The following is a 10,925-nucleotide window of genomic DNA, read 5'->3' on the forward strand; positions in this document are numbered from 1 at the left end:
TTGAAAAATACTAGTTAGCGACTATACGAGCTCTATGAAATTACTAAATAAATCTAGTAACAAGATTAACTAAGATAGACCAGTCTAACTCTGAAGGTAAAGCAAATTCCAGAGAAGCTTCAAAACCCCCGATGGAGTCAAGAGCCAACAAGACAGCAGTGCTGCTGAAGGTGTTGAAGAGGTAGTTAAGTGATAGTTCCAGGCTGAAGCAATGGATTTGCTACTAATAGAATCATAGAATCGTTTAGGTTGGAAAAGACCTTTAAGATCATTTGAGTCCAACCGTTAACCTAGAACTGCCAAGTCCACCACTGAACCATGTCCCTAGGCACCACATCTACACGTCTTTTAAGTACCTCCAGGGATGGTGACTCAACCACTTCCCTGGGCAGCCTGTTCCAATGCTTGACAACCCTTTACAAGGCACTTCTAGAAATGAAAAGATTTAATTAACTTAAGATTCAGGTAAATAACTCAAAAACTTGCTGTTCCACACCCAGAGATACCAAGTAGTTATACAGCACAAGGAAAATATTAAACAACTTTATTTCAGTTTATGTTCACATTTTTCATTATCATCTATCCCGTCATAGCTGTACAATCATGGGCATTTCATGCATGCAAATATTAAAATTATAGGTTCAAATGATCGGCAATTAAAAATAAATCCAACTCTTGTTTCTCCAACCTAAATGATCTCAATTTTGTAGAAAACCTGGTTATATAATAAACTAAAATGCTTCATAAAAATACAGATGCCTGCATTCTCTGATTGCCCTGCATGCTTCTTTGTATGATATACAGTAATGGTAAAAGTTGCAGGTTGTAGTTTCACACACATCCAAAGTTTTCCCTACTTTTCTAGCTCACACGGAAATTATCTTAAGGGTTTACTTTCTATTTCTCCCTAAACTCTGGAAAGATTTGCTTAGTTTTATCTTACTTTGGTAAATAGGCCAACCTCATCATGTTCTTTTTCAATCAAGTTTATTCTGTGTAAAATTTCTTTTGCTTTCTTCCAGTAGTCTTGTAGACTTCTTTTTCTGACTTGCACATCCAACTCTTCTGCATTGTTCACGTTCAATGAATTATCATTTATTTTCAGGGACAACTGTTCAGCTTTATAAAATATAAAACAACATTCCAAATTTTATCAATGAACACCTTAGTAAGTATTTATTATATTTTAGTATGCTGAGGGACAGCCCCAATAATTTAATGTAAAATATAACCTCTGAATAATAATTTTTATATAACTTAATATAAATTTACACGTAAGTGTTAATACACTTCAAATATAAACTGCAGTTACAAGAGGTAAGCTTGCAGTTATACTTACTATAAGCTGTTTACACAATGATGCTGTGCTCTAAAAAATGACTTTATCATGGACTTAATCCTCTCTCTATAGGTCCTTTACTAGTATGGGTCTTTTTTTTTAAAAAAAACAACGTCATATTAATGGACACTGAAAATCACCACAGCCCCTCAATCTTAAACAAAACTTATGTTTTCAGTACAAAAAAGTAGATACATGCTTTTTACTAATTATCAATTGCATAATACCTTTCATCCTTTAGAGATCAAAGGACAAGGTGTCTTTCTGTTTCATTGGTAGTATTATACAGTTAATTAAAAAAACTTAAACAGGATACTTCAAAATACACCCTACTTTAAAAATAAAGATCAAGATTTTTTAACATTGCAAAATAATTGTGGTCATGGTGATTTCAGGCTTGATTATCTACTGGTTTAGTCTCTACAGACAATGGTACATACCCAGGAATAGAGCACCAATTGCGTGTTAAATGACAATGTTAATATTTTGGACATAATTTATAGATGGGAAAGATTTTAAGAACTAGCCCTACATATATAGGTTTCACAAGTGCATTATTGCAACATTGTTGGAATTATTACTTTTCTTTTTTTCTGCCCAAATGCCATAATCAGTCCATGGTGGCAAATCGCAACTTTTCTGCAGAAAACAAACATCTCTTGGAGTACACAGAATTACAAAGCTGCTACAGTTACAATCATTTAGAAAAGTCAACAGAACTTAAAGATGGAAATCATCTCATAATTTTTAAAGCAGTAACAGTAAGCTTACTCATTTGTTTGCAGTTTTGCAGCACAAAAGTAGCAGCTTTGTTTAGTTCCTCATCCTGAGACTCAGTTAATACCTGAATCATTAGTGGAAGACCATTGCTCTGAAGCAGTTCACACTGGTTTTCTTCTAAAATAGGACATTGTAAAGGAAAAAAGATTGGTTTCAGGCTCATACACACTTAATCTTACAGTAATTTTAGAAACTAATACTAGTAACTTTCAGGGAAATTCTGAAAAAGAGATTTTCATTATGGATCCAAGCATGCTGTAATGACCTACTACCCGGGTTGCAGCAGAACCACTCTAGATCAGACAGGGTGATTTGACCATAGCTCAAAGTTCTTGTAAGAAAACTGAAGGAGGACTGAGACAAATTATATGATGGAGATCCAAACTCATTTAATTGTCGCCTAAAATATTTGAATTATGGCTTCTGTATTTCTTTTCCTCTGATATATACTCCTAAAGTAGATAAGGTACATTTATGTAAGCCTTGAGATGCAGAAATATCAAAAGCTTGAAGTTTATAATTAGCAAAACTAATAAAATTAGTAGTTTAATCCTGATCTAGCTAACCTGTTCCTCCTCATTAACTACATAATTAGCTAATTTTTTTAATTGTGATCTCATTTGCAGTATATATTCATAAAACTGACAACATTCTAAAAATAGTTTTGTTGTCTAAACTTGATAAAACAAAGGAAGTAACAGAAGATGAAATATGATTATTTTGTCAGGGTTGACATTTTAAGAGAAACTTTTATTCTGTTTGTTTAATCATATTTCTATTTGAAAGACATTTTCCATTAAGCTTTGTTCCAATTAATTCTTCTGAAAAAGTATCTTTTAAAATATCAGATTTATGACCTACTGAGCTAATTATTGAACTTGTTGTTGACATTTAGCAGATGATAATCAGGATTTTTTGAACATAATCCCTTTTTTTGCTTTTCTGAACATACATGACAAAACACAGTAGTATAAACAATGGTCAGTATCTCACAACTTCCTGTTCTGTTTGCTCCTACTACATAAAATAACAACTTCAGTGTTATATTTTCACCAGCTATGCTTGGGAAAGCCCTGAGGAGCCTGGCAAAAACATTTCAGGGTCACTTACTGCTTGTGTTACCTCAAAAACTATACTGTTACATAGCTTTTTAAAAAATTAATAGCTATGTAAACAGTGGACAGAAGCTGTATACATATCAAGGGCCATTAAAATAGAGCTAAAAAAACTTATTTAATATGTATGTATTGTAGTAGTTTTCAGGTCTGGATGAATTTTACCCTGTGATACCTAAGCCCAGCTTTGAATTCTCGCATAATAGTCTACTTTTTCTAAGCTCTTAAAGAGACTATGTGCTAACAGGTTTTAAAATTTAAAGATGGAACATTATAGCAAACATTTTTTTCTGAATATTAATATTACACTATTTAATAGAACTTTCCCTCATGTTCCAGTCTTGATGAAATTACACCATTGAAGTAGTTAGCGTATGAGAATTTAGTAGAAACTGACAGAAAGAAAAAAGAAAAAATCTTACCACAAACTTCAGTACAGTGTCCAATTGTTAGAATAATACTGATTTTTTCTCCTGTATCCAGAGTGTCATTAGACAGCAGCTTCAGTAGCTCTGACACAGTGTGATACTTTGTCAAGACAACACCCATGGCAGCTATTATGTTAAAAATAATTTGAAGAAAAATAAACTAGATAGTAAGTATATAGGCATCATCCAAGTATAAAATGCTGTTTTTCAAGGGTACACTACAGGCCTCTAAAAGCCTTGGGCCTGCACAGTCCTTCTCTTCTCTCTCTTTCATTTTAACACTTCAAATTACCACATACCCCCTGGTGCAGTAATTCTGCCCATGCTACTCCCCGTATCCAACACTGCCCTTTCTCCCAGATTGTGCTATATAGAGATGTGGTAGAAGATCTGATAAACAAGGGCTTTGCAATTTGCAAGTTTTGTAGACCTCTGCTGAGTTTCTCCACATCCTTTATCAGCTCCAGAACAGAGTAAGAAAGAGTAGAATAAGGTTTGACACATAGACTATCTGCCACAAAAAGAGCTAGGAATGTTTCTAGTAGAGGGCAACCTCTTCCTGAAACTGGGACCACCACTGCTAGTACGTACATGTTGAAACCTAGTCCTGTCACATGCCAACTTCTTTGAAACTAGGCTCAAAACTAGTGCAGGTATATGCTTTTAAACTTTTTTGAACTTCCAGTAGTGAGCACTTAGGGCAGAAGTGTCAAATCACAGCCAACAGCAGAGATTCATTAGGCTCAAAGGTTTCTCAAAATCTTCGGATAGAATACACAAAGATCTCATTAGGATAGCGCTATCGAGTAAAGATGCATTATGCAGACATGCTACATTCGTTCAGCTTCACACCTGAGTTACTAAAGCCTCTTAAAGCTTACAAAGCTTATTAGCTTAGGCATAGGCCTACAGAAACACAGCTCTAACTCCAGGATCCAAGATGACTGCCGCGCCCAGATCTCAGCTTTACTTACACAAAACTAGCTCTAGTATCTTATTTTTAATTTTCAGTATAGTTTAAGTTTCACTATGTTTATTTTAGCAACAATAGGAAAGTAACCCACCTCAGATGAACTGAATCATTCCCCATATACAGGTTTGAATTTTAGAAAATCTGCAGTATCAACTGGGATGTATATAACTTAATTGCCTTTTAGCATCCATTCATATCATTTTTCCACCAAAACCAGACTTTAAAAATTGCCTTTTAAAATTGCCATATATAAAAAATAGTAGCAGTCTTTTCACTCACAGTCATTAGCAATGCAGGCATCCAAGGTCTTTGTTACTACTACTGCAAGTTTTGTGCTTGAGTGACTCATACAAGAATCATGCATAAGCTTGATAAGAACTTGAGCTAATGTATCCAATCCTCCAACAGAAACAAAATATTTCTGCACATATGCTTAGGGAAAAAAAGAAAAAATGTGTCTTAAATAATACAAGTCGCAAATTGTTTTAGCATTTTATCAGTTAGGCTCATCACAATTTTCCTGTGCATCTATTAATCACTACATTTCCACCCATACAAAAGAAGTTGGATATATATTAATCTCAAGAAACATAGTAATTGTCTTATAAAATAGTTACAGGAAACACATGGCCCTAATACATGCATACAAATGGCAAACATTATGCCTGAGTTCTACCTAAGTCATCACTTTCAGAGACATAATAATGACTTGTATTTGTAAAATACTTTTAATCAAAACATCTTCCAAACAGTTTTTACTGACCTTACTAAATGTAGCCAGTTTGTGGCTATTTGTGGACTTAAGCACAATGCAGTGTAAGTAAAGATCATGGAATGTAGTTTTCAGAGTAAAAGTTGGAAGAACAGCAAATTAATTTGTAGAGATTGACAAAAAGATATCAAACGTTTAACTATCGAATTAAACTTACTTTTACAAAAGAAAAACTATTTAAAGCTTGAGCTGCACTTACAGTTATTTGCAACTGTGAGACCAACAAATGAACAAATAGGACGAACTATCTCAGGCTCCGTGCAACTTTCAAGCCACTCTTTGGCATATGGAAAAACTGAACAGCAAATGTTTTGATTATCTTCTGGAAAAGTAAAAACAAATAACCCCAAATCAAAACATAATATGAAATTTCAGTTGAACAGTAAAAATGAAAACAAACTGTTGTCACTTTAGAGAAATACTTCAAACTTTTTTCACAATTTTAACAGCAACACTTACCATTCTGAGGATTGTTAACACAGGCACAGAGAGTACTGCAGACTGAAGACCACAGCTGGTAGCACTGATTAGTATTTTCATCTGACAGATTGATCTCAGATGTGGAAAGAGTTGTTCTGTTAAGAACAGTGCAAACAAGTCCCAAATAGTCAAGCAAAAATGTCCTAAAGAGTCTATCATTTTCTCTGTTTGAATTGCAACTGTTTGTTTACCTGAATAACTGTAGCAGAAGACCAATGCAGCCTGTATCTCTGACATAGGTTTGCCCACTTTCTAAAAAAGAACACATACAAGACTCCGAAGACACATGCAACTTGAGACAAAATCTTATTGTCAAGTTTAATTTACATATCTACATTCTATTTCCATTTCCTACGCATATATCCTCCCCCAAAACAAATACAAAATCACACCAACACATTGGCAAAAGTGTTCCCTTTCTTTCTGTGTCTATTTTTTTTCTATACATTGTCAGAAACTACTGGTTTGCATTCTATTTTTTTTTTAAACTATAATTTCATTTTTAGAACTAAAACACTTTCTGCTATTTAAGGAAATCCCAGTGAGCGATGATCTACTTACACAATTCAGGTTCAGTTACATGCAACCATTCATCTTTATAAATTAACTTTACCAAAACATTACTTATTGAGTGTTCCAAATTTCTGTACTGCAGATTGGCAAATAGAAAAAAGTGGTGTAATAACACAAAAAAAACCAAAACAAACTTACTATTATTTGAAACCAGTACTAAGATGACATAAACAGACATTCTTTTCAAGTTCACACCAGAATCCTTATTAATTAAAAATAAAATGAGGTCTTCAAACAATGCAGAAGTACACAAGGTTTGCTGACAATAAACTGAAACCAGAAAATAAACACCAATAAGTCCTAAAGCAAGCCATTCATAATCCTAAATTTTTTTTTAATAGAGTAACTAGAGTCTCAGTTGCGTCCAGTATGTGGTGAGCAGAGACAAAACAGGACTATGAGGTGACTGAGGCCTTCCCCCTGTAGTCAGTTCTGAACCAACCAGGACCTAGGCAAACTTTGGAACAATCTATGAGTCATTTAACACTTGCTGCTAAGGAAGGTAAGTAGTACAGCTGTCTGGTATCATAAAGACATGCTGTCTACACAGGCAAGGTATGTAGACAGCATGTCAAATCAGCAAAGTATTTCTGCAAATCTGGGGCTGGACAGGGAAACAGTGACACCTTTACTGCCCCTTGCTCGAGCTGATAATCTTGTAATCTGATTTTCTGAGACAAAAAAAAATGGAGACAAAGCACAAGCAGAAGTAATAACATGGGATCATAACTCACTCAGAAATACAAATAATATTACTTATTATTACCATTACTCTCTATTATAATTCCTAATGTAAATAAAGCCGCTTCCTTTACTATGCAGTGAACACTTGACTTTGCAAGATCATTTATAAACATCAAGCCACCAATTTCTCGAAAATATTCGCTTGCTTCACCTATAACAGAAAAAAGAACAAAAATTTTTTGCTTTTGTTTCTCTGTAAAATGGAAACCTTCCAAGATTTTATAACTTCTCAAGCCTTATATCCTTTAGATAACTTTTTTTTACGGTGACAACCAGCTTCTTAACATATATTGTGAACATAAATGATTGTGTTGTTTCGAAGGAAAATGCTTCTTACTGTTTTGTTGACAAATTGAATAAATAGTGATCAAAGCCTCTTTCTGAGACACAGGGCAGTCCATCTGATATTTAAGGCATTCAAGCAGTAAGTTCAGATCTGTTTTCATGTCTAAGAGCAAACACAAAAAACTTCATGAAAATTGTTATCTCTTCTTTATATTAATCTATTTAGTATTACAATAAACCTTCCCCAAAAATGTAGTATGTATGTGTATTTTAAAGAAAAAAAAAACATGAGCAAAAATGGAGCTACACCACTTCTATCCGTCTATAAATAACAAACATACTTAACCTAACAATATTCCTCTCCATAGGTTGTTATTTGAGCATGATTTCCTGTGCTAAAGTAACAGCCCCCTTTTAATATTTCTGGCCTTTAATTATGAGTTACTGTTAGTAAGTGTGATGTAAATTACTAAATATTAAATTCACAATTGCAAGGTGCATTAAGTGTATTTAAGTGAGTAATACAGAACCATGAAAATATTCAGAGTGAAAGTACAATTGAAAATCTACAGAGAAAATAGGGAAAGAAAGCAAGGCTTGCTATATGATACTTAGTTACAGAAGACTTCATCACTTAGCACAGCAGCTAGAATCTTGAATCAGGTTGTTAGGTTAGTAAGTTAACACAAAGCAATTTCTGGGCACCTACATACAATCCTAGGTAGGTAAACCACTTTGAAAATCTGTTTCTTAGTCTTCTGGGTATAATAAAAAGACTTACTTGATAATTATTTGCAACACTAACAGCAGATATTGTATATTTTAAACACTTGTAAGGTTTGGGGTTTCTTAAAGAAGTTAAAATACAATAAAGATGTGGGTAAATATTAGGAAAAAAAAAAAAAAAAAAAAGACTTTGTGGTGGTATTATTTACTATTTGAAAGTCTGTCATTAGATTCGCCCTTTAGCTATCCAATACAGAATCCAAAAATTTGACAAGAAGGAAAAAGAACATTTCCCCAACAGCTCACCACCCCATGACAAGACCTATCACAGTCTACTAACACTTTGTAAAATTGATGCAGATAATAAATGACAAATAAATGGTATCTTACCACACTGGTTTTTCTGCACCTTTTGAGTTTCCATTTTTGGTTGTATCTCTGTTCTTGTTCTACAGTAGCAAAGAAAAAGTGTTTATTTTCTGTTCAGATCATAAATTAAATAATTTTTCTTAAAATACACTCCAGTTTTCTGGTTTTACTCTATCATCTGACACACACACACAGAGTTTAATATGCTCTTGCACGGCAAAGATTTCCTTTGGAAATACCGTATTTTATAGTAACACTGCATTTGTAATTATTGTGTTATTATCTTTTGCCGGTTAACATTTTGCAGAAATCAGGTGATTCCATGCTACCATTGTGGGGCACCAAAACCGTCTTTGTCATTAAAAATATTCCTAACTCTGTGTCATTTATCACAATAAATGTGATCCAATTTTTCTTACAGTAGGTTGCCAACTTTGTCATCAGCCAACAACTGGCAATAAGACCACCAAGTAATGTTATGTAGAGGATCAAGTGTATCTGACATCCACTATAAAACATTCAGCCTCCTACAGCTACTCAGTGAGCCACTAAACCGTAACTATGTTGTTTTATCAGTATTGATCAAAACCAAAGACAATGAGCATGAACTGAGACATTATTTCTTAAGCTAATAATTTTAGTTCACCAAAGAAATTATTGCATTACATGAACCATGTAAACCAGAAAAACCCACAGCATTGATTCAACATAAACCTAATGTGCCAACTTCTGAGAGTTAGTTGAGCAGCAGAGTGAAATTCAGGTTTGGAAGCAGAAAGATGGTCCCTTAACCACGCCCCAAGTCCCAAACACGAAAGGTTGATGCAGTGTCACAGTAACCTATTTCAATCTCTCAGAAATGATTTAGCTCCAGGCAGAAACTTTAAATCAGTGATAAATCCAGCTTAATAATGGATTAGTTATCCTTCTCAAAGTAGAGCAAAGGCTCTAAGAAATATCAGTCTCATCTTAAAGAAGACAGCCTGCCCTGCTTTCCATTTTGAGTTACTGATTGTCCCTATTCCTTTGCTGCTTCCATTAGTTCAAATGTTCCATATACATCCTTACAGTCGCATTGGTGAAGCACATGTTTTGAGAGGGAAAGTTTAAAAAAAGTTCATCTTCATTTACCCTTTCAGAAGTGGTAATATATATGCGTTTCATTTTCTTGCAAATCTAACCCTGCCACAATAGCAGAAAACTTGCAAGTCTTCCTCACCTCTTTTTGCCCCTGCTGATACCGCCCTACTAGCCTAAGAGAAAACAAAAACCACCTACACATTCCTTAACAAAGGCTGTAAAAATGAGCTACCTTCTGAGCTAATGTCATTTCAGCAAAGTTTCATTAAATACACACTTATACAATTAAAGAGCCTTTAATATAAGCAGCACAATTTTTTTTTAAACACTATAGAAAGATATGTCTTGACCTTAACTGGATCTTTTTCTTTTGCAACATAGAGAAGGTACACAAAATAATATTTATAAGCCAGCCTACCTCAAAATGCAAATAGCTCAACTCTGTTGCATCACAGGGCAAAGATGAAAAGCTAAGTAACAGGATTTGCTGCAACAGACTTCTGGCAAATGCATATAAAAGAAAATAATTACCTCTTCCCCATCAGTTATGGACAATAACCCAGTAACATCCCTTCAAACCTCAAAAAACCACTCCTAAAAAAAATACAGATATAGTCATCTGTTTGTTCAGCAGCATTAGAACACATGGCTTGAACATCCAGAAAGACGGACACAGGAGGTTAGCGGAGCTCACATGAAGGCCAATAGGAATGTCCCCAGTCAGTCAGGGCCTGGGCTGCCGGACTCACCCCTGCGCAGCCACACCAGGATAGAAACAGCCAGTCTCAGGCGTATTTTTCCTTTTTAAAACCCAGTGGTCAAATCCTGTACAGTAGAAGTCTGGATTTTTGGTGTCCTCTTGAAATCCGAATTCACAGCAGCAGCTGAGAATGCGTCCACTAACTTTTGAGAAACACTCTTCAGTGTAACAGGCCTTTGAAGTCTTCCAGTGCTATTTCAGCATTCATCCCATCCCTCCTCCCTCTCAAATGAGCCATATATGATTTATAGCTCATTATCAGAGTTCGACTTTGAAGTAGAAGTCTTAACAAGTACTCCAGATCATCCCAAATATAAAAAGGAAAGAACATATAAAAGATTAAAAAAAAAGCCAACAGTCTAAAAATGAAACAGCAAAAGCATTCTTCTGCCAGCTTTTGGGAGGGGTGGGGAGTATCAAGAGGATGGGAAATAGGGCACGGATTAGCTACCTGTTGATCCGGCAGCGGGAGTCGCTCTGGTCAGCCACGAAGGCAAGCCC

The 10,925-nt window shown here is 34.8% G+C and overlaps 1 protein-coding gene across 1 annotated transcript in view; it reads right to left on the reverse strand.

Moving 5' to 3' along the window:
- CCDC79 (coiled-coil domain containing 79) overlaps positions 1-8,639 on the reverse strand; it is a 17,365-nt gene extending 8,726 nt beyond the window's left edge. Inside the window, 11 exon segments of the mRNA XM_009320258.1 lie at positions 873-1,119; positions 2,111-2,236; positions 3,657-3,788; positions 4,915-5,067; positions 5,607-5,729; positions 5,867-5,982; positions 6,079-6,139; positions 6,599-6,730; positions 7,227-7,355; positions 7,542-7,652; positions 8,606-8,639. Coding sequence (XP_009318533.1) covers positions 873-1,119; positions 2,111-2,236; positions 3,657-3,788; positions 4,915-5,067; positions 5,607-5,729; positions 5,867-5,982; positions 6,079-6,139; positions 6,599-6,730; positions 7,227-7,355; positions 7,542-7,652; positions 8,606-8,639 — 1,364 coding nt within the window.
- Between the last annotated feature and the right edge of the window lie 2,286 nt (positions 8,640-10,925).

Source organism: Pygoscelis adeliae, unplaced genomic scaffold (assembly GCF_000699105.1).
Source record: "Pygoscelis adeliae isolate BGI_AS28 unplaced genomic scaffold, ASM69910v1 Scaffold62, whole genome shotgun sequence".
Classification (NCBI taxonomy): domain Eukaryota; kingdom Metazoa; phylum Chordata; class Aves; order Sphenisciformes; family Spheniscidae; genus Pygoscelis; species Pygoscelis adeliae.